The following is a 24843-nucleotide window of genomic DNA, read 5'->3' on the forward strand; positions in this document are numbered from 1 at the left end:
TCCAGCGATCTGTAGATAGTTTTCACAATTAAGCAACTTAAGTTTTTATTTCTATACGTGTACTTGAATTGAAGTCATTGAATATTTCTAATCCATTTAAAATTGCTATGAAAAAATATTGCCCTGACTTTATTCCTATACTTCTTTAGTTTTCTTTATCGTTGTCTTGATTTTCGGCGAGTTGTTATTTTTATAAACATCTTTCTATTTCTTTATTCATAATTCTCATTTCTTATTTAATTCTCATTCTTTATTACATACTACTCTAGTACTATTGCCGATCAAATTCCCCTTGTAAATGAACGATGTAAATTTACACGCAATAAATGATAAAATAAACAATGAATTTCAGTTTAAAGATCTTGAAATCAACTGTCATCAAGTTGTGTTTTTTTTAATAAAGCTCTTCTAATCTTAAATAAGGTCGCATGTATAGTCAAAATATGACTATTAGTTTTTGTTATTTCGTAAAACAATACATGTACATGTAACGTATTTCTTACGATATGTACACAACTGTATATACACAACCAGTCAATAGATTTTAATGGCGATATTTATCATTTTATTGGACAAGTGTCCGCTCCTCACTGTATACATGTCATTAAGCTGACGTTTTACAAAATTAATGCTGACTAACCTGTTTATATTTCATTCACCTTTTTACTCACATACTTGTTGTAAACAGGACACGGAAAAATACCCGGTAATCAACAAATGAATGTTAAAAGTGATAAATATCACCCCTGCGAATGTTATTGTCATTTAAATTTTAGACCACGTGATTTTATTTGACCCTTTCAGTTTCGCAGTAAACATCATGCCTCGTGTTTATAGTCTATTTCATAGAATCTAGGTATTTGTAGTCAAATATAAATCTAGAGGTTTATTGATTCTAAACTTTGTCTTCATAATAATTGGTGGATAAAATGTGTTCTAGAAATAAATGCGACAATACAAAAAATAGTTCTTGTCTGCTTTTGCAACAATTAACATGCTTGTAGAGATCCCCCCTGATGATTAATTTTCGATCCGCGCCTGACCTAGTAATAGCATCAATAGTGCAACAGACTATACTATTTTATGCAGAATGTTCCGTGAAAATGACTCGATATACTAAGTTTTTATACAGAACAGACACCCATTATTTCTCTAAAAACATGGTATTGCACACCACAAGCATCAAACATGGCTATGATTTTATTAAGCAACCTAATGTTTATACTTTCAACCACTTTACACGTGGTTGAACACGAACGATAACTCTGTTCTGAATATTAGCGTTTAGTATAAATAACCGCTAGATGGTGAAATAAGACATACATCTTGAAAGGTTTTCATGTTTTAACATAAATCCAAGTAGAACATGATATAAAAACGACCAGTACTTACGTATTTTGAGAATATTATCCGAGCACTCATACTTCCGCTCGAAATTTCACAGGAACTGAGCACATCTCGGTGAAGTCTCGTGAACTTTAATTCGGGCACCTCTGGATTTATTACATACTTAGCAACGATAAAGAAAACATCCCGAACACATTCCCAGGGGTGAATATATTTAGAATTTATCTAGTAACAAAAAAAATTATATCAATGTGTAGAGTGTTAATTTCTGCGCTTACGCGGGATTTCGTCTAGTTATGTATTAAGCCGAAGAAAAAAAGGGATGACTTGTTCATTCATTTGAAAGGACCATGGATTTTTAATTTAAAATTCCATTAACAAAACATAAAAAGAAATATGTAAGCAGTTTAAATGGTATTATTTCTTTTAAAATTAAATTTTTAAGCTATTATTTAGCACACATAAATTTCATCATTTTGTGACATTTTACAATAGTTTTCATGTATTTGAAAAAAAAAAATCCTTGTACATAAATATTTAAAAATTTAGAAAATTTAGCGCATTTCAACGAATTTCTATATGGTCTAATTGTAAAAATTGATTACTCTTGACACGACCTCTTAAAAAGGGGGGAAGGGGGGTGGGTGGGTGTTATAAATCATTTCAATGTAAAAAAATAATAATTACGTCAGTGTATACGAAAAAAAAATTTAACTGAATGTTTTTTCTCCGATGATTTTTTTTTTTTGGTAAATTGATTTATTTCAACAGTCTTTTTGGGGGTATGGACTTGTAATAAAATTAGGTTTTGTTGAAATACAAAGCAAACATAATTTTATGCATGTATAAAAACGTAAATTACATCAAATCTACCTTCTTCTTTTTTTACAAAATTAATAATTACCTCTTTTTCGACAATACTTCTATAAAAAAAAAAAAGAAGAAGAGATTTTGATCAAAGGAAATTGAGGTACAATTTTTACACATTTAACTCTAATGTACATCTTACCCCCACCCCTTATAATTATTTGATGCTGTCTGAGAAAAAATGAAGGGGGTGATTAATTCAAAATTCAAATGGAAATACATTAAAAATCCGAACTCATCAATTGCATCCAAAACGATTAACATGTCACGGTGGGGACCCAAGCAGCTTCGATTGGATTCTTACAAACTTGGATCACAGCGTTATTACCAAGTGGTATACAGGCTTAAGAATTTATAACATAATACTTTGCCAGTAGAGCAAACAGAAAAAAACGAAGCAAACATAAAGGACCAGAAGTATTTTTTTTCCCTTTGGTAGACGATTTACGATTAGCTCAAGTCTTGGTGATTACACACTTTAAAATGTCTGTTCAAAGTCAAAGTTTTGGAGTTATTTAACCCAAATATTGATTAACGCTTAAAGAAACAAGTTGAAATTAGAAAAAAACGTAAGTGAGGTTGAATGTTTATAATATCTAAAATAAAAACCAATTATCTCCCGATTTACTGCTTTAAGGCACATAAAAAATCGAGTTCATAATTTTTTGTGGTTCAAAATACTTCAAAGTAACATGATTTACAGACAAAATGTCACAAAGATATATTCGATAAACATCTTTCGTCAGAATTAAAATAGCATGTGTATATTTAGTTTATTAATTTATTACTTTTTTGACAAAAAGTTTGATATACCTCAAATCAAAGGAATCTTAAAGTATATAATGATAATATTGCGTGTTATCAACTATAGCCATGTAATATGATATACATATTTTTCATTTCAAACATCTATAAATAAAGGTTTATACATGTATCTGATGTAAAATCATAAGGAGAGTGGAGGAGCACCATGAATCTCGAATACTACTTTTTCTGTTTGCGTTGTGTTGTATGCTTTTCAGATTGCTCAGACAACATTAACAAATAAAACCATATTTTGACATTCTTTATTTGATCACGTGAAAAGTAATCCCGGTACCTATATTCAATTTGACATCATTTTAAAGAAGAGGCTAAGAGCTTGTTTAATGCCGTTTTTGGAGAGACTGTATGCATTCTAGCTATATTTCATTAGAGAAAATGGACAAAACTCCGAGATTTGTTACTTTTTACCTTCATATTTCATAGAAAATGGTTGTTTATAAAATGATTTTTCATTGTGTTTACCAAAATATTTAACCCCGGTACACCCTATGAAACAAAGATATTATTATGAAGCATCACTGAAAGAAATTTTACTTTGAATTTCATAAACATGTAGGCACCTTTCATTTACTATAATAGATCTTGACCTTAATATCGACAGATGTTCCTTACCACCTTAAAGAGATGGGAGGGTGGCTTCTGGTTGGGATACATAAATCGTATTAGTTAATTTTCCCCTTTAATTATTTGACTTAGTTTTGTATTTAAGCGAGTATATTTACTTATATAGACCTATAATAAAATATGTATGTATTTATCAATCCAACACGCGATGTTAAAGAAATTTTCTTCAACTCAGAAATGAAAAGTCCCCAAGGTGTTTGGGCCATGGGACTTAGGAACGATAACTTTTACCTGAGGAACTTTCATACCAAATAAAATTTAAAATATTTTTCGTGTTTATTTGCAATGATTTTCATTCAATTTTTTTATGTCACATTTATTAAAATACATTTTCTTATAACATCAAGCAGCTTTTTCAGATGATTTGTGAACAGAGTAAGAAAATATGAAAAATTATGTTTTAGGGAAATACTAAAAAAACTGCAATAATTACATTTTTGAAAGTTAAGAAGTGTTATGATTTTGTGGGATGTCCGAAGGAAATATCCATCATATGACAAAAAAATTTCACTCAGATTGTTAATAGTTAATTTTTAAAAATTTATTTTACAAAATCAAGACAAAACATTAAAAAATTCTTTAAAAATACCTATAGTATCCCTATCATCATTTCAATATTTGATAAGTATATGTTTTGTGTCTTTTATTGAAAATTGGCATAAACTGTGGATGTATAGAGCCACCATAATTAAATGACAAATTATTGATAAAGTATTTTTTAACAATAATATCAAAAACATATATGCAATTTATAAACACTATAAATAATAATTATAATAAACATTTTATGTGGATGATAACACATTAATTAAGTATTAAACTTAAATGAATTGTTTCTCAAAGAATTTTTAAAGAAATACTTTTTAATGTTCATTTATAGCTTAGATATTTTAAAATGTAACAGTTTACTTAACGACCTCAATAGTAATTATTATATTGCGTGTTATCACCTGGGGTCGTGTTCTATGATATATATATTGCATTTTACCGAATAAACGTGTAAAAATAAAGGCGTATATCTGGTGACAAACCATAAGGACAGTGGGCGAGCACCATGCATCTTGGATACTACGTTTTCTGTTTGTGTTGTGTTGTATGCTTTTCAGATTGCTCAGACAACCAAAATACAAGTAAGTACATAATTATGCTTAATAGCTTTAACAGCCGCTAATATCAAAAGACTTCTCCTTCATAATCGAGTAAATTGTTTAATAGATTGAGATCTAAATTATACTTAAGTTCATGATCCGTTGAAAAAGGTTAAAGGATAATGTATGCCCCCTTTTTTTTTTTAAATAATTAATCACGATTGCAAAGATATGCATCATTCAATTGCAATTTCATGGAAATACATGTATGTCTATATTAAATGTATTTTTCTCAAATGAGTTATTTTAAAAAACCAAATATATAACTGAAAGAAATTGGTAATTTTATTTGATATTTTTAAAAACGTTGATGATCAAGAGACGTGATAAACAAAGAAACCTAACGATTCCTGTTCATTTAAATATCCTAGAAAAAATTTCAAAAAAAAGAAAACTTAAGAGTACATGTTATTTATATAACTTACTTGTTACATGTAATACGTATTCATAAGAAATAAAGAATCACTTTTGGATGTTAGTCAGATAAAATTACGGGCTGTACAATACGTGTTCAAGTTGTCCGTAAAGCCCTTCCATAAAGCCATTTTTTTAATCAATCAATGGCGACTTTGCAATAATAAAAAAGAATCTTGATTTTCAATGGAATTTACAGACTTTGCATCCAAGCAGTGTCATCTCGTGTTTCATTTTACAGATAAAGCATGTAAACCCCCATTCCACAGATTTGCAAACAATTGTTATTACATCAGCAGAGACCAAGTATGGGGAGATGAGGCGTTTGTAAGTAAATAATTATTGTCATGGAAACTGTACACCTAATTATAATGCATTGATTATATATTTGATGTTTTGTTTACTCTCTGCTTCATACAAAGGCTCGTTGTATCAACATTGGAGGTTACCTCGCCAACTTTGAGACATTGGAAGAGGCCATGCTGATGAAACAAAAGTTAAAGAAAATGAATTCGGGTATGAAAAACAAATAGGACATCTACCAACTTGATTTTATCTTTGATAGGTTACAGATTAAGAATATAAAGGAATTAAATAACATTTTTAGCTCATTGTTCGGTGGATATTACCCATGTTACACTTTTTTATGTTACATTGTCTATTCATAATGCCACGTAATGTCACACTTTATACTACGTTGTTAGAAGTTACAAAACAAATTTTGACAATAACAGTCCAAAAATATTTCAACCAATTAACAACAGCTTGATAAATCCAGGACTGATATAAATCTTCAATTCAATGTTCAGTGCCCTAATCCTCTTAATGATGAATCCGTCACTTTTTACTCAAAACAACACCGCGTTTCGAAACAATTTATATCACAAGCCCGACAATCAATACAACAGGATAGACCAAAACCTAGTAAAGGGTAACGCTTTAGATGAAAAAATTGCTTATGTCCAACACAACTCAAACTGAGTATCAAAAATAAGACATTCGACATTAAATGATAAGATGACAAAGTAAAGGAGTTCGAAAAGTGTAGAGTTATAATTTTTAGACATTTAACGATGTTTTATAAACTTTCTGCATAAGTTGATAAGAATTTGTTCAAGAAAAAAATCTTTATGTGTTTTGGCTTGGAATTTTTTTAATGTATAATATTGTTGACGACTCGCAGTAGAAGGTTGTGGGGTACACAACTATATAATGTATAAAAAGATCGAATATCTTACAAAATACAGGGTAAATATGTTGTGTGCCAGTGCTATGGGATAGAAAACACAGAACCCGTTTGAAATCATTTACCGAATCATAAAAGTCTATCTTTATTTTTATATTTTGTTTGATATACATGTATCAGTTATTGGAGACAAAATGATATTTATTCATTGATATTTACATTCACTTTTTTCCCTCTATTAAATTGCATTGGTTGGTTTGAGTGATATTTTCGCATTACACAGAAGACCCAATCACTAAATCTGGGGCGCATGAATACATCCAGTATTCCATCAGTATTTCTCGAAGAACATGAACTGACTCTTCTCGCGACTTCAAACCGGATCACGACCTGATATTATACTTACGCTGATTATGTTTCATTGATGTAAATATATTTTGACGTTAAATTGAACTCAATTGATATATTTCTTAGTATGCCAAAAGTAAATTCATTAAAAAACAGAAAGAAAAATCAAATTGTGTTATTAGAATTTAAAACGCTGTGCACTATTTTTGTCAGCATAATTCGGCTGTTCCAATTGCTTTTCCGTTAATTTCGCATTACGCGTTGAATAAGACAGAGCTTTTTCAAAATAAATCATATTAGCGGGAAGGAAATAAATGTTTCAAAAAACGTAAATATAAGCATTGAATCATTATTTTTTGAAAGATGTGGTCTTATAACTGCAACGGTGTGGGCAAACAAATTATCATAACGCGCTAGTGCGCGTTATTCAATTTGTATGCACACACCGTAGCAGTTATGAGACCACATCTTTTAAAAAAATTATTATTCAATGCTTAAATAAAAACTAAAAAAGAAATTAACATTATCTTTTACAGATTGTACCATGAAATACTTTTTATACATATTTCAATAACACAGGTCTCCACTTCTTTGTTGGAGGAAGAAATATCAACCGGAGAAAAGCAGGAGGGGATTGGAGGTGGATCAAGAACGGAACAATGACCAAAATGACGTATTTCGCATTTGGCAATAACGAACCAGATGGAATTGAGAGTAATAAGCAAGATTGCATGTTCTTTTCTGCAGCTGAATACTACAGATTTTACAGCATCTATTGTGACAATTACAATGGCGGTTATATTTGCGAAAAATAAAATGAAAAATCAGAATGAAGCTGTAATATTGTCTTCCGTTTTGTCTGTGTGAAATTTAGAAATTATTGAAGTTCGTAGTTGATAAAGTTGTTAAAGTATCATGCACTCTGAAATGCTCTGAAGGGTGTTTGGGCCATGGGACTTAGGAACGATAACTTTTACCTGAGGAACTTTCATACCAAATAAAATTTAAAATATTTTTCGTGTTTATATTCAATGATTTTCATTCAATTTTTTATGTCACATTTATTAAAATACATTTTCTTATAACATCAAGCAGCTTTTTCAGATGATTTGTGAACAGAGTAAGAAAACATGAAAAATTATGTTTTAGGGGAAATACTAAAAAAAAACTCTTATAATTACATTTTTGAAAGTTAAGAAGTGTTATGTTTTTTTGGGTGTCCAAAGGAAATATCCATCATTTGACAAAAAATCACTCAATTTGTTAATAGTCAATTTTTTAAAATTTATTTTACAAATTCACGATAAAACATTAAAAAATTCTTTAAAAATACCTATAGTATCCCTATCATCATTTCAATATTTGATAAGTATCTGTTTTGTGTCTTCTATTGAAAATTGGAATAAACTGTGGATGTATAGAGCCACCATAATTAAATTATCAAATTATTGATAAAGTATTTTTTTAAAAATAATATCAAAAACATACATGCAATTTATAAACACTATAAATAATTATCATAATAAACATTTTATGTGGATGATAACACATTAATTAAGTATTAAACTTAAATGAATTGTTTCTCAAAGAATTTTTAAAGAAATACTTTTTAATGTTCATTTATAGCTTAGATATTTTAAATGAAACAGTTTACTTAACGACCCCAATATTAATGAGTATATTGCGTGTTATCACCTGGAGTCGTGTTCTATGATATATATTGAATTTCACCTATTAAACATATATAAATAAAGATGTATATCTGATGACAAATCATAAGGACAGTGGGCGAGCACCATGCATCTTGGATACTACGTTTTCTGTTTGTGTTGTGTTGTATGCTTTTCAGATTGCTCAGACAACCAAAATACAAGTAAGTACATAATTATGCTTAATAGCTTTAACAGCCGCTAATATCAAAAGACTTCTCCTTCATAATCGAGTATATTGTTTAATAGATTGAGATCTAAATTATACTTAAGTTCATGATCCGTTGAAAAAGGTTAAAGGATAATGTATGCCCGTTTCTTTTTTTAAAATAATTAATCACGATTGCAAAGATATACATCATTCAATTGCAATTTCATGGAAATACATGTATGTCTATATTAAATGTATTTTTCTTAAATGCTTAGAGTTATTTTAAAAAACCAAATATATAACTGGAAGAAATTGGTAATTTTATTTGATATTTTTAAAAACGTTGATGATCAAGAGACGTGATAAACAAAGAAACCTAACGATTCCTGTTCATTTAAATATCCTAGAAAAAATTTCAAAAAAAAAAGAAAACTTAAGAGTACATGTTATTTATATAACTTACTTGTTACATGTAATACGTATTCATAAGAAATAAAGAATCACTTTTGGATGTTAGTCAGATAAAATTACGGGCTGTACAATACGTGTTCAAGTTGTCCGTAAAGCCCTTCCATAAAGCCATTTTTTTTAATCAATCAATGGCGACTTTGCAATAATAAAAAAGAATCTTGATTTTCAATGGAATTTACAGACTTTGCATCCAAGCAGTGTCATCTCGTGTTTCATTTTACAGATAAAGCATGTAAACCCCCATTCCACAGATTTGCAAACAGTTGTTATTACATCAGCAGAGACCAAGTATGGGGAGATGAGGCGTTTGTAAGTAAATAATTATTGTCATGGAAACTGTACACCTAATTATAATGCATTGATTATATATTTGATGTTTTGTTTACTCTCTGCTTCATACAAAGGCTCGTTGTATCAACATTGGAGGTTACCTCGCCAACTTTGAGACATTGGAAGAGGCCATGCTGATGAAACAAAAGTTAAAGAAAATGAATTCGGGTATGAAAAACAAATAGGACATCTACCAACTTGATTTTATCTTTGATAGGTTACAGATTAAGAATATAAAGGAATTTAATAACATTTTTAGCTCATTGTTCGGTGGATATTACCCATGGTATACTTTTTTATGTTACATCGTCTATTCATAATGCCATGTAATGTCATACTTAAACACTACGTAGTTTGAAGTTACAAAACAAATTTTGACAATAACAGTCCAAAAATATTTCAACCAATTAACAACAGCTTGATAAATCCAGGACTGATATAAATCTTCAATTCAATGTTCAGTGCCCTAATCCTCTTAATGATGAATCCGCCACTTTTTACTCAAAACAACACCGCGTTTCGAAACAATTTATATCACAAGCCCGACAATAAATACAACAGGATAGACCAAAACCTAGTAAAGGGTAACGCTTTAGATGAAAAAAATGCTTATGTCCAACACAACTCAAACTGAGTATCAAAAATAAGACATTCGACATTGAATGATGACAAAGTAAATGAGTTCAAAAAGTGTAGAGTTATAATTTTTAGACATTTAACGATGTTTTATAAACTTTCTGCATAAGTTGATAAGAATTTGTTCAAGAAAAAAATCTTTATGTGTTTTGGCTTGGAATTTTTTTAATGTATAATATTGTTGACGACTCGCAGTAAAAGGTTGTGGGGTACACAACTATATAATGTATAAAAAAGATCGAAGATCGTACAAAATACAGGGTAAACATGTTGTGTGCCAATGCTATGGGATAGAAAACACAAAACTCGTTGAATAAAATGAAATCAATTACCGAATCATTAGAGCCTATATTTATTTTTATATTTTGTTTGATATATATGTATCAGTTATTGGAGACAAAATGATTTTTATTCATTGATAAATAATGAAAAAAAAATTCTTTACAATTATTACAGATTGTACCATAAAATAATTTATTATACATATTTCAATAACACAGGTCTACACTTCTTTGTTACTTAACAAATACGTCATGTATTGCATATTGTATCATAAAATACTCGATGTGCATACCAATATTTCAATATTACAGGTCTCCACTTTTTTGTTGGAGGAAGAAATATCAACAAGAGAAAACCAGGAGGGGATTGGAGATGGATAAAAAAGGGAACAATGACAAAAATGTCATATTTCGCATTTGGCAATAACGAACCCAATGGGAGTGACAGGAGTGCTGAAGATTGCATGTGCTTTTATGCAAGTGAATACTACAGATTTCATGATGTCTATTGTGACAATTACAATGGTGGTTATATTTGCGAAAAATAAAATGAAAAATCAGGACGAAGTTCGTATCTGATAAAGTTGTTAAAATATCTCTCTGAAATGCTAGATATGATTACCAATTCTGAAGCTTCATCGATATACAACTGGGAAAATGTAACAAAAAATACTAAAGGTTTAAAGACTTTATCAAAAGTGTCTATGTACATACATGTACAATAAGGTGCAGTCATGTGTTTCCGATAGTCATGTAGTATAATATGCGTGAGTTTTCTCTAAAATGACGTTATTTTCCTAATTACTTAGGATACGGGACTAAACAAATTTCCTTTCATCATTATAGCGAGCGCAGCTCGCCGGCGCGCAGCGCTGGCGAGCGAAGCGAGCTCTTAGAACCAGTGTGCGCGGGAAAAAGAACGAGCTAAACCTACAATTTATCAAACAAAATTTTTTGTCTACGTCCCATAATGCTCTCTAATGTATTCACCCGTGGTGCTATGCCAAAAATGGCCGACTTTTAACTCGTAATTTACGGTGACTTAAAGTTTGAAGACACGTTTTGAGTACCGCATATGCTTTGGCGAGACTCAAAAGATTTGTTACATGCTTCCATACCTCCGTATTGAGTCGAGAAACGTAAACAAAGGCGAACAAAGTCATGGATGACGTCACAGTGCACTCGCGCTTTATTTCCCGCGATAAATTTAGAGGTGGATCAAACATCTGTAATGAGTGTACTGGCTATTTCAGTATAGACTGCTATACCTGCCTCATTGACATATGATTTATTTTTAATTTTTTTTAATATAGAGATTTTATGTATATATACTAGCAAGAGCCATACTTTACTGTCATATCGATCCATTTTTAAGCTAATTGTGCATGCATGTACAGTATGCAACTACAGTAGGCAGGTAAGTATATGAGTAGGGAGGAAATAAACAATAGGACATTTTGAACTAAATAAAAAGGAATAAAATGAAAAATAAAATAAACAGTTAAAAAAATTATGTAGATATTGCATATAGTCAGACCATCAAATTTAAAAGTGGGAAATTACACACCAACAAACAGGAACCGGGCTCTCTCTCTCTCTCTCTCTCTCTCTCTCTCTCTCTCTCTCTCTCTCTCTCTCTCTCTCTGGGTAGGGGGTTACGCTGTTTGTATCATAACCATTAAAATTAGTACCTTTGGCATACTTATTGTAGAGCAATACTCTCTCAAAAATTCTTTGACGTTCGTTGATACCTAAATAAAACTATAAGTTGACAATGATGCAAGGTGTGTGTAATTCTTGCTTCGCTCGCCAGAACGGTAGCACCGTAAAACATATTACTGTCTCCCTAAAAACATAGAAAATATTCCTGATATCGTTTTTGAAATTTATATCATATCTACATTATAACCTTACAGTCATACTTTGAAGGAAAAATATGTCAAATCAATGATGACATCATAATAAATTCAGCATTATACAAACACACTAAAATCATAAAGTAGATCTTGACCTTAACCATATTTGAAGACAACTAAAATCAGTTACTAAACGTATTAATATATCAATAATATATTTATTGCATATCCATTGTTCTTTCCCACTGTAAGTCCATACGGAGGAACTGCAATTATTTTTCTATTATCGCAATTGCTCTGTCTGTATACTATGACGTCATAAAGGTGTCACGTCATATACTTTTCCATGACGTTATAGATTTAAACCACTATACGATACATCATGTGTTGTTCTCCAACTCCATAAAATTGATGTATTTAATGTCTTATTATAACATTTTAAAAGAATTTCTTTTATAACATATCATCGATTCTGTTAACAAATCTAGGTGAATTAAAAAGATACATTACAGTCTGAATGTTTATTTTTGATGCAATAGCTAAATGTCAAGGTCTAGGCTAATACAGGGTATTTGCAAGTGTTAAAATACAAATATAAGTAATAAACAACGATTATTTAGTAAACATGGCGTTATGAATAGCAACTGCTCTGCTGGCATATTTTCCATGATGCGCTAGCGCGCATCATGGAATATGCCAACAGAGCAATTGCTATTCATAACGCCATGTTCACTAAATAACGTTGTTTATTTCTTAAATATTACAAGTATAATTATTGGTTTAAGTTGTGGATGAACATTGAAAAAGTATTAAAAAAGTATTACAACATTACAGTTTTCCCACATATAATTTTGATTTTATTATAGCTCCTGTCTTAAAATCGTGACTTAAAATAAAATTATATATAATATTACTTTAACATGTAAATACAAGTGCTTGGTGTTGTTTCAAACAAATAAATGCCTTCTTTTGGTGATTCTGTCGGGATAAGAAGGTAGCGACATTGCAGAAAAATACATAACCCGCGTAAGCGTGTCATGTAAATATTTTCTGCAATGATCGCTACCTTCATAACCCACATCATGGATCATCAAAGAAAACATTTTATTGTTTATATCAAAATCTTCCTTTTTACTCATTATTAAACTGATTGTGAAAAGTTAATAACTTCGTTAAATTACTGTTAATGTACATATATAAGTACGTTAACTAAAAGAAACAGACAGTAATGTAATTGATACCAGAAATTCTACAAATTATACTTACTGTTAATGTACATCAGTACACTAGCTAACAGAAACAGCCAAATCGTTTCCTGTGAGACCGTGAGTCTGACATCATCATGATTATTTCGTGCAGTCCGTGATTTATCTTAGGTCGCTGTAGGTTTCGACCAATCGATAAAGAGGACGTGTCAATTTCAGTCCTGTCTGTTTCTTGTCAGTTTCAGCCACTGTATATTTTGACCAATCGATAAAGGAGTCGTGAAGATTTCAATCTGGCTGTTTCTATATAGCTATGAATTAACTAAAAGTCTCCGTAAGAAATAGAAGAAATAATACTTGGTAGATGTAAATATTTGATACTGAATGCAGAGAATATCCTTTTGAAAAATGCACCCCCCCCCCAAAAAAAAAAACAAACAAAAAACAAAACCGAAAGAACAAAACAAAAAACAGATGCAAACAACAGTTAAAAATTCCCCGCTGCCCTTTTTTCATGCCCCCAAAACCCTTTACAAAAAGTATATATCTGTTCTAGATTTTAAGCATACCAAAACAATTAACTGCAAAAAATGTATATCAATAAATTGACTAGATACTTGTTAGATAGGTAGGATGGCAGGTGATCCGGTATAGATTTTCTATGAGGAAATACCGAGCAGACAATGGTCATATTTCTGACAAACCCTTTGAGTGGATTTTTAAAATTCCTATAAATGGTTTACATATCAAGGGCTGAGGAACACATCAAAATTATGAAGATTAAAATCATTTAATGAGAGAGAAGAGAAAGAGAGAGTGTATATGAGAGAAAGACGTTATTTCCGGCACAAACGATCTCAAAATTGTGTAGCAATAGAATAAAACTCTCATGATTTGAAAAAAATTTAAGAATTAACATGTTATACAAAAATCAATTAAGAAATTTAAATCAAAGTTATCTTTGTTCATAAACACAAATCAATAAATTATATTAATTTGTTTGCACTTAGAGACGAGCTTTTGGGTTCTTTATGCGCGTATATTTGATTAAGGTTGAAACCCGTTTTCTATGGTAGCATATTTCTGCCCACTACATGCAAAATAAATTATTTTAAAATAAAATGCAAGAAAATTATGTCAATATGCAAGACAGTTACGTCTACATGCAAGTTATAAATCTTTTTTTTTTGAAGATTCTGATTTATATATATGAATAAAACCACTTACTAATGCCGGTAACTGACATCATAGATACAAGATGCAAAATAATTACGATAACATGTGACTTATTCATGTTGAAATGCGAGCTACCTGTAGAAGTGCAACACATTTAAGTCGACATGCGACTAAATTATGTCAACACGCTTGCTAATTATGTTAACATGTAAAAATATTTATGTTGATATGCGACTTATTTATGCAGACATAATTATCTACTATGTAGACATAATTTCCTGCATGTTGACATAATTTATCTTGAATGTAGGAGCTGAAATATGCCACGTTTTCCAAGTTGTCAGCAATAGTACCATCGAGTAAGCCACGTTGTAACATCTTAATTTTGGCCATGGGTAATTCAATACATTAAAACTTATCCAAATAGATACATGTATATACATGTATTGCATATAAAACCACTTTTAATGAAAATACAAATTATTGGCTGGAATGACAGACGTTCAAAAACTTGAGATTGTAAATTATTTTTTCCTTAAAACTACAAGAGATAAACCACAAAAATCCATTAATTGTCCAATGCAACAAATTATTGTTCGTTTTTGAATGAAAACGTTAACAGAAACACAAGAACAACCAAGATCTTTTTCCATTTGATGACAATATGAATTTAAGACTACACGTAGCCCAGTTGCTAATTATCCTGATTTAAAGATAAGCATTATGCAGTTGCAATTTGTGTGTTGAAATTTATGATGACTCATGCCATTGTAAATTAGACAGTTACGATTGGATAAACATTTAAAAAAATTGAGTACAATTGCATCAACTTCTGTGCTGTAAGTACATGGGATTGTAAATCGACTCGAATTATCAAAACACATCTACGAGGACCATATATTAAAAAGAGTTTTAAAATTCTATATACAGTGTAAACTGCTGCTGTGTTATTGATGTTCACCAACAGAGGAAATAGTAGAGCTGTGATTGCTAAAGCATGATTGAGGCTTATTGTTTACAGAACACACAGTTTGACCGTGCGCCGGGACCCCATTTTTCCAGGATAAGATTCTAAATAATTGTTAGTTATAAAGGAATATATAAACTTTTTTAATATTAAATTGTTTGAAACACTTTCTAAATTATATCTACTAAATTTAGTAAAAATTTCACGTTAAATAACATTGCTATGGCAAGTCTTCTTATCATTTTATTGACCATCGTAGTTTTCATTTTTCTTCTTTTCCGGTTTTCGTTACGTTCACGTTCACAAATACTGAGTTATTTTAAATTTCATTTTTTTAAATCAAATGTATGAATATACATTCTGGGTTTTTTTAAATAAACATGTTATAACTACACCGTAGGATATATGTATTAAACAAGAATACTAAAGTCCGAATCAAAATGATCGGTTAAAATTGTATATGTCCTATTCCATTATTTCTTTTCAAATTTTAAAATGTAATAATGTTTCAAACACGCTTTTAATTTTGTATATAAACGCACAAATACACTTTAAATAAGTTTAAGAATGAAAAAGTTTCAAACTTCAAATTTTACCAAACAACGTAACCATGAACATGAAGCTTGCATTTCACATTTTCTGTTACATTGTTTTATTGTCTAATACGAAATAACTGGCAAGTATGTAAAGTCGCGTAAGATATTCAACTGTAGAGGTTGAAATGATTCAACATAAAGTGTGCATAAAATAAATACAAAGTCTATTGAAATTTGTTTCAGTACGTTATTCTGGTCAAACCTTCTATATCTTTTTTTTTTATTTTGACGAGCAAACCTCCATTCCATTTTTTTGCAAATAAGTGCTACTTTACAAGCAAAGATAAAGTATGTTCAGATGAGGCTTTTGTAAGTAGATACTTATAGTCATTGGAATTTTATTCGTTAATTATGCGTTGACGCATATTTTTTTACTCTCTTTCTCTTTACCCAGACACGTTGTATAAACATCGGAGTTACCTCGTCAACGTTGAGACATTAGAGGAAGCCATGCTGATGACAGAAAAAATTGACAAGAATGAATGCAGGTATGAAGAAAAACATGATACGTTATAAATTTATAAAACGCTTGTAGATTTAAGATATTATGATGAAAAACCTAGTAAAGTTTAGTATGTTGGGTTTACAAGCTTATCTTTTGAAAAGATTGGTGAGCTAGCGCTGCAAGCACTAAAATCAGAATAGGAGATTTCTAAAACATTGGTTTAATTTTCCGAATTGATTTATAATTATTAATAGGAAGGCACAGCGGTGCACTGATATTGTGTTGGATTGGGGTGGAAGTCAATTTTTATAGGATTGTGAATCTACAGTGAGCTTCACACGGTGATGACGTAGCTCATTAACTGTGCTTTAATTATTCTTTATTGACTGTAATTTCAATTTCGAGGTGAAAATTTTCAAGATTAGTAGAACATTGGTACTTTTTTTAGCAGTCGTATCTTCTCGAGCCTTTTCGGCAAGCATATCTCGGAAAACATATTCCGTCTTTGAAGGTAGTTAAGTTAAAGCTAACTATTTTTATAATTTTTAAAATAACTTGGTATTATAAATCCTAAGCTACAGTTACGTCAGATCATATGTGTAGATGAGAAAACGAAATGCACATGGCACAGATTATCTACAGTAGTACAGTATTCCCAGAATTCCATACTATGGAGTAGAGCATGCGTATTCCAGTAAAGAAGACTAACGTAGTCGCTAGCATTCGAGAGCGTTAGCAAAAACTATACTGTCAAAGAAATAAATAAAGTCGATAACCTTGTGATTTAAACCATATTATCTTTAAAGTGGCATGGTCACAATTTAAGTGATATTCTGTTTTTCTGTTTTTATTATTTACAATGCTTTCGGAAAGCATTTCTAATGACCAAATGAAATTTGAGATTCAGTCGTAGAGTTTTGAGCTGGATACAGGCCTCACAATTCTTTGTCATGTAAACAGGCTTGTGCTCTGTTTTTGTCTACATAGATTCAATATACCAGTAAAAATCTTTTTTCAAGATGATCTGGCTATCTTTTATTTTTATTTTACGCATTATTAAATTTTTTAATGTTTAACACATTCATTTTAGGTCTAAAAGTGGAAATGTTCACTTTAACAAATGCTTCGTTTACATAGCAAAAAATTTCAAGCTCTGTTTCTTGCTTATAATTCAATGAATTACACTCAAATTTCGGTTGCTTGTAAGAATGCTTTCCTGAAGCATTGATTTGTATAATTAATTTATATTAAAATCGGAAAAATAATATTTGGCCAAAATCGTTTAAGATTCTGAAAGACATCTTGTAAGTATTCGAACAATATTTGGCAAACATCCAATCTCAATTTCAAAAGACCGTGCCGTTTCAATGTCATTGCTTAACAAAAGTCAGAAAACATTTGATGTCTTTACTTATTTCTTATTAGCTAGCATATGTAGAAAACAAAGCATAGTATGTAAATGCTTGCATAAATATACTTGTTTTCGATTCGTATTGGATCCTAGAATTTAATACACATTATTTAAATTGATGATGACTGACAGCAATCACTTTCAAAGGCAACTAAAACCATGGTTATCGATAAACCTGGCCCAATCATATGATTGCTCAATGATTGTGGATGTATCTATAAAAAACCGGAACAAGACTATGCTACATGGACTTTGAATTTTAATTTTTAGAACCATGTTGACACTAATACATACAATAAATACATGTACTCAGTAATTGATTTTCAAAAAAATTCTTTCTTTTTTCAACAAAAAGTACGTATTTACTGCTTATGAAATTACAGTAGGTTTTTCCCTGTAAAATGCTGATTGGTAAAAAAAAATCTTAAATTTGAAATGATTTTTAGTAATTCGGAATATTATGTGTCATTTTTCTATTGATTTATTGTTTATCCACTAAGGACTTTGCAAAAAATTAAAAAAATTCTTATCTCAAATTTGCTCTAAACAAATGTGCCATTATTGTATTTCATTTTCATACATTAGATTTGATGAAAAGTGCATACAACTTTGTATTAGTAGAATGAAAATATTTAGGAAGGCAGGGTGGTCAACAATTCCTTAAATGTGTATCAATATAGTATCTATTTAGCTAAAAACTAGTCTTCAATAAACAATTTAAGAAGTCTATATATTTTACATTTTAAAATTTGTCCATTTTCCCCTATTTAAAGGGGATTAATACAGTCTTAAAAAGGCCACGACAATCGAACCCTCCTAAAAATGCAAACATCCATTATCGTAAATTTGGACAATCCAAATCTAAAACATACCAAAGACAATGATTTAAAAAATACTGAAATACAATGGCAAATTTTCAGTTTTAAAGAACGCACTGGAATTATTGACTTTCGACGTTTCTTTTGAGAAAAAAATTATATCCAAAAAATTATAGCAATTGAAGCGTATCATTTAAATTCCGTTCAGATTTTGAATTCATTGGACACTAGTTTAATGTATTTTGTAAACTTTGATTATTAATTTTCATATCTTTCAATTACCTTTTAAATGAACAGAAAAAATCACCACCAAATTATTTCATTCATATCATGATTGTACATGTACCAGTTTGACGTAGATTCAGATGTTACATCGAGCACTGGAAGTATTGATTTAGATCTACGCAGTATTAGTGCATGCAATGCAACCTTGTGATTAAATTTTTATGCTTCAGATATGTATTACCATAGGTATAACTTTATCGGCTAATCGATCAAAACAGTCAAGACTGTTATCTGATCTTAGCTGAGTGTTTTATAGTTCTCTTAATTTTAAAGGCATCAATATTCATGAAGAAAAAAAAGCAGCTTTCCTATACGTAACGCTTTAGATTCATGTATAGACTACTTTTATTGTCAGTTTATTGCCGCTTTTTTCTTTTAAAATTATTTTTGACAATCATAATAATACTACTGCGTCAAAACAACTAATTTAAAAAAAAAACTTTTACCAAAGCAGCTATAGAGAACACTGTTATGCATGACATCATCTTAAAGACTGTAATTTGATTTTTTTTTTTTTTTAGTAATGTTTCTTTTCAAACAGTTATAATTTTTACAGTGTCTTTGTCTATGATAACACTACGAATTGATTTCGTAATGTGTAATTCTATGTATTTCATCAATATCATTCTTTTAAAATATTTAATCGTACAATTGCTGAAAGTATATTTAAGGAATTTTAAGTTTACTTTAATGCTTCATATATATTGATTTTACAACTTTTCAGCTTACAAGTTATCGCACTTTTTAATGTGTATTATCAAGAAGAAGAGAGTACTCTATTTGGTTATTTAATGTTTGTGTCTTCATTTGACCAATTAAAATAAACATGGGAATTCTAACGACTCTCTTTGTTTAGAAAGACGCGCGAATTCACTTTCTCTCAGGACGCCGCATTAACACAAAATTCATTTATATCGAATCATTGCCAATTAACAAATTAATTCACTTATATCGAATCATCGACATTGTTGAAGATAAACCCTGTTTCAACAATGGCTTCACTTGATTTCAGACTTGTGACGACTCATTCTCTGAAAGCACCGGACAATGCTTTACCTTGCGTTTAATCTCTCCAGGATTTGGATCATCTAATATTTTGCTAATTATATACATGACGTATTGTTGAAATAAAATGTTTTTTTCAATCGCTTTGCTGATACTAAATAAAATGTTTTTCGGTCCCTTGAACTAATTTAGCAAGTTAGAAACACCAATGTGTATTGAAAGTACACTTCCTATAACGAAAGTTTCAATCCAATGATTTCTCATTGATCATCCCCGACCGTATTTTATCACCTTATAATACTCAAAAAAGGTTCTTTAAAGACCCTTACATACATAAGGCCATTTCAAGTTTTTTCTTTGTTTAACGTCCGCAGCTGATGGATAAGTTTTGAAGCATGTTTTTTTTAAAAAGGCACATTCATTAACTCCCCTCCTAAAAAATGTTCACGTACTCTTTATCATTTAAAGACATTTACTTGGAAAATAAAAAAAAATAATGTCAGTAAAATGTTTATGTAAGCTGTCAATTGCAATATCTGTTTTACACGTGGATCATTGTTGATGTTTACACTTTTGTATATTTTAAGCATTAAAAGGCATGCGCATTCAGATCATTTAGGTAATTTCAGCCATGCGCATTAATCCAATCTCATGTTTCTGTTGTCGCATTAACCACCACCCACCACTCCTCCTTATACAAGATTTTGTATTTATATGAGACTTTAATGTCCATTTATTGTTTAATTTGCTATTGGATGCCATTTTATTCGCTGAGGCTTTCGAACGCAGATGAACACGCTATTTTCTCACGTTTTTATATAAATTAAATGCCTTTTTATTGACTAGTCTATTTATTATGCCAGTATGTGCCAATGATATTTATAATGCTAGCGATGGCGTATGAGATTATATCTTTGTTTGTTCTTGCTTTATATTTTGCGATGCTTTGAGTTTTGAAGGAGTAAAAGGACTCTGTCATCGTTGATTATATAACAGGTGTGTCTTGTATATTTGTTGCTTTTAATCATGTTTTTATTTACTCAATAAACGTCCTTTTACTTTTACATGAGTTGAAGTATTTTTTCGTGGCAGACTGACATAAATTTGTTTTGTATAACATATCTGACCAACACTAGGACTTTGATGTTTTAATTTTCGTTATATTGTAAAGAAAATGCTAAAATGCTAAAAATAGATTCTATTAACATACAAATAATAATGTGTGTTTTTCAGTTGTTGTAAGTCTTTTCTATTATTGAAAAATAGGTTTTCGTCGATTTGGTGGACACTAAACATTGAAATAAATTGGAATGGCAAAACGAATATATTGCGTGTTATCAACTTAAACCATTTACAGTAAACCTTGTTGAATCTGGATGTTGTCCAATCCGGCGAAATTATTGGTTAATTAAATGGTGTGCGATGCGGATCATGCCTCTTCTGTAAACCGACCGCGATGTTTTGAACCGACTTCCTATATTTAGTGAGAGGATTTTAGGAGGCCTCATGCGGGATCATTACTGTGCAATTGTGGACCTTTTTTTCTGACAGTGCTATTAATTTAAACCACGTCGAACAAAATTCAAAATTAGTTAAACTCAACCTGTATTCTAGTGTGTTTATTCATTTTAACTAAGGCTACACTCAGAAAATGACCGTTAAGTTCCTGAGAATAATCTATTTGACGACGACGGTGAAATCTAAGATTAGTGAGTCGATAATGCCAATATGATGGAAGGTCCGAAAATACCTTATAAGAGTTGATAAATTCATCGTACAATGAAAATGAACAAACATTGTAACAAAAATAATTAAATCGCCACTTTGTGACATAATGTCTTAAAAAATATAAGTCTAGGTGGAGTGAGGTACCTTAAAAATATAAAATGTAAGTCAATATGAAACAAATTTCCAGCAATGTGTTCCAAACAGGATGTTGTGTATCCCATTGATCTTTTGTACAACTAATCTAATTAAAATTAGATCCTTCACGCTCTCGTATTTGATATGTCGCTGTGAGGCCTCACAGCCTCACAGCCTCACAGCGACATATCAAATACGAGAGCGTGAAGGATCTAATTTTAAATAGATTGTTTGTTCAACCAACCTCTGCCGGATTCCACAAGTTATAATGTAATATAATAAACATGTTTTCCCTTTCAAACAGGTATAAATAAAAGTGTCTTTCTGATGAAAAATTACAAGGACGGTAGGCGAGCACCATGTACACGTATCTCGGATTCAACGTTCTCTTCTTCTGTTGTATAGTTTGCTTCTCAAGTTGCCAAAACACATGTACAAGTAAGTGAGGTATTGTTTGATAATATATTTGTATAATATTAAAACATGTCATCATGATTGTCATTAAATGAAACTCAACTATTCATTAAATTATGTTTATTAAAAAAAAAGTTCTCTGAAAATTCACATAATAAGAGATTTAATCATAATTTATTAGCAATTATTACACTTTATGACAAAACTATGTTCTTGAACAGGGTCAATATTGCCAATAAAAGCAAATAAGTAGTATCCTTTCTGACAAAACTCAATTGTACATTTACAATGGCCTAATAATATATAAAACTTCAGTTTGCTTCTCAAGTTGCCAAAACACATGTACAAGTAAGTGAGGTATTGTTTGATAATATATTTGTATAATATTAAAACATGTCATCATGATTGTCATTAAATGAAACTCAACTATTCATTAAATTATGTTTATTAAAAAAAAAGTTCTCTGAAAATTCACATAATAAGAGATTTAATCATAATTTATTAGCAATTATTACACTTTATGACAAAACTATGTTCTTGAACAGGGTCAATATTGCCAATAAAAGCAAATAAGTAGTATCCTTTCTGACAAAACTCAATTGTACATTTACAATGGCCTAATAATATATAAAACTTTACACAAAAAGGCGTCTTCTTCAATGGATCGTTTACATTTGATTATAAATTGGACTTATTTGGACTAAATTGGAATTATGTAATGTAATTTATTGTACAACTATTCATATCAACAATTTAACTGATGAAGCCACGTATTAAGACACTAAAACCTGGTACTAGAATCTCCCAATTATCAATATTTCTAGATGAAGACTGTGAACCTCCATTCGAAAAATTGACAAATTCTAGTAGTTGTTACTACATCAGCAGAGACCTAGTAGGGGGAGACGAGGCGTTTGTGAGTAGATCATTTTACATGTGGTCACGGGAACGTTATCATTTATACAATAAAGATCGTGTGTTTATTGTAATATTTACTCTCTGCTTTATCCATAGGCACGTTGTATCAACATCGGAGGTTACCTCGCCAACTTTGAGACATTGGAAGAGACCATGCTGATGAAACAAAAACTAAGGGAAATGAATGCAGGTTGGAAATAAACCATCAATTGCTACTCATTATGCTGTGTTTTATATATAATCACATACATTGTGTTTCTCAGTTTACTTGATATTATCTAAAATAAGCTTTTTATATCTGAGAGATTAAACTAACATATTAATTTTATTGTGTTTGATATACTCGAATAAGTTATTGCAGATGTTTAGTCTACTAGTAATTACCTGTGTATTGAAAGTATATTATCATATTTACACATTTTAAAAGCTAAATCCTTCTTTCAACTACACAGGTATCCACTTCTTTGTCGGTGGAAGAAATATCAACAGCAGACAACCAGGTGGAGATTGGAGGTGGATAAAGAATGGAGCTATGACCAAAATGTCTTATTTTGCTTTTGGCTCTGGCCAACCTAATGGAGTTGACAGAAAGCCACAGGATTGCATGTTCTTTTACGCTACTGAACGCTACAGATTTCATGACGTTCATTGTGATCATTTTTATAAGGGCGGCCATATATGCGAAAAGTGAAAAAAGTATCGCATTTAAACTGTGGTTGTTTTTTTTTCTTTTTTGTTGGAAATTAGTAAAATAATTGAGGTTCGTAGTTATTAAATTGGGAGGTAAAAATCATATGCTCTGAAATTCTAGCAATGATTAGTTCTGTTCTTTTCAAAGTAAATTCGAATTTCAGTGCTGTTCAGCTGTTAATTGCTTTGCTAAAAACCGCAAAGTAAAAAAAAAATAGACCAAGCTCAGTTCGAGTTGGCATGACTTTGCCCAGCTCTTTACATTCCTTTAGTAGTGGATGCAATGTATCAAACTATCTTCTGAATTGTGTTTTTATACAAAATTAGCATTATCTGTAACATTTATAAGTTGCGAAGTGATCTAATGAGCGTACTTGGGTTAAATGCTTAAATGGTGCTTACAACAGCATCGTTTTTAAGTTTTGTATTTAAATCTATACTTATAAATTAAGACTTTTTGCAAAAAAACTACAAAATGCCTGCACCAGAGCAACTGCTTACACATTTGGATTTCAACACGTGTGAGATGATGCCCGTAAGTGTGAGATGATGTTCGTAATCTATCATTGAATTTTACCTTATAATTATTTATTGTGAAATTAATTAAAAACATACTTTCTTTTTTTGATTAAAAAGCCCGAAATAGCAAAAAGAGAGTAGGGTGATGGAAACGCTTTGGCGCATCCAAGTCAGGGTAGTTTGCATCAGAATATGTGCTTGCAATGAAATAATATTATATGATTACGCAAAGAGTAATTTAAAAAATAAATTCACTGGGAACTTATTTAGAGTATATATATATAAGTAAAGATTTCACAAATGTTGAACATTTAATGTAAGCCAATTCCTTTCTTGAA

General features: G+C 30.5%; 3 protein-coding genes across 3 annotated transcripts; all 3 read left to right on the top strand.

Moving 5' to 3' along the window:
* Window positions 1–4682: 4682 nt before the first annotated feature.
* On the top strand, window positions 4683–7588 carry LOC128157485 (perlucin-like protein). The gene is made up of 4 exons (XM_052820063.1): window positions 4683–4793; window positions 5467–5552; window positions 5648–5741; window positions 7339–7588. Exons 1-4 carry the CDS (start codon window positions 4718–4720, stop codon window positions 7572–7574), a joined length of 492 nt encoding a protein of 163 aa, XP_052676023.1. The 5' UTR covers window positions 4683–4717; the 3' UTR covers window positions 7575–7588.
* Window positions 7589–8515: 927 nt separating this feature from the next.
* On the top strand, window positions 8516–10932 carry LOC128157488 (perlucin-like protein). Its single transcript, XM_052820068.1, has 4 exons — window positions 8516–8632; window positions 9314–9399; window positions 9495–9588; window positions 10650–10932. Exons 1-4 carry the CDS (start codon window positions 8557–8559, stop codon window positions 10883–10885), a joined length of 492 nt encoding a protein of 163 aa, XP_052676028.1. The 5' UTR covers window positions 8516–8556; the 3' UTR covers window positions 10886–10932.
* An 11391-nt stretch (window positions 10933–22323) lies between these two features.
* Window positions 22324–23987, top strand: LOC128157487 (perlucin-like protein). Its single transcript, XM_052820067.1, has 4 exons — window positions 22324–22402; window positions 23203–23294; window positions 23393–23486; window positions 23749–23987. The coding sequence occupies exons 1-4, from the start codon at window positions 22324–22326 to the stop codon at window positions 23985–23987; spliced, it is 504 nt and encodes a 167-aa protein (XP_052676027.1).
* Window positions 23988–24843: the final 856 nt, after the last annotated feature.

Source organism: Crassostrea angulata, chromosome 7 (genome assembly GCF_025612915.1).
Source record: "Crassostrea angulata isolate pt1a10 chromosome 7, ASM2561291v2, whole genome shotgun sequence".
NCBI classification, from domain to species: domain Eukaryota; kingdom Metazoa; phylum Mollusca; class Bivalvia; order Ostreida; family Ostreidae; genus Magallana; species Magallana angulata.

Coding starts and splice junctions, on each gene's coding strand:
- LOC128157485 (XM_052820063.1), top strand. CDS start 4,718: ATGCATCTTGGATACTACGTTTTCTGTTTGTGTTGTGTTGTATGCTTT. Junction 5,553..5,647: donor TATGGGGAGATGAGGCGTTT/GTAAGTAAATAA, acceptor CTTCATACAAAG/GCTCGTTGTATCAACATTGG. Junction 5,742..7,338: donor GTTAAAGAAAATGAATTCGG/GTATGAAAAACA, acceptor TCAATAACACAG/GTCTCCACTTCTTTGTTGGA.
- LOC128157488 (XM_052820068.1), top strand. CDS start 8,557: ATGCATCTTGGATACTACGTTTTCTGTTTGTGTTGTGTTGTATGCTTT. Junction 8,633..9,313: donor CTCAGACAACCAAAATACAA/GTAAGTACATAA, acceptor TTCATTTTACAG/ATAAAGCATGTAAACCCCCA. Junction 9,589..10,649: donor GTTAAAGAAAATGAATTCGG/GTATGAAAAACA, acceptor TCAATATTACAG/GTCTCCACTTTTTTGTTGGA.
- LOC128157487 (XM_052820067.1), top strand. CDS start 22,324: ATGTACACGTATCTCGGATTCAACGTTCTCTTCTTCTGTTGTATAGTT. Junction 23,295..23,392: donor TAGGGGGAGACGAGGCGTTT/GTGAGTAGATCA, acceptor CTTTATCCATAG/GCACGTTGTATCAACATCGG. Junction 23,487..23,748: donor ACTAAGGGAAATGAATGCAG/GTTGGAAATAAA, acceptor TCAACTACACAG/GTATCCACTTCTTTGTCGGT.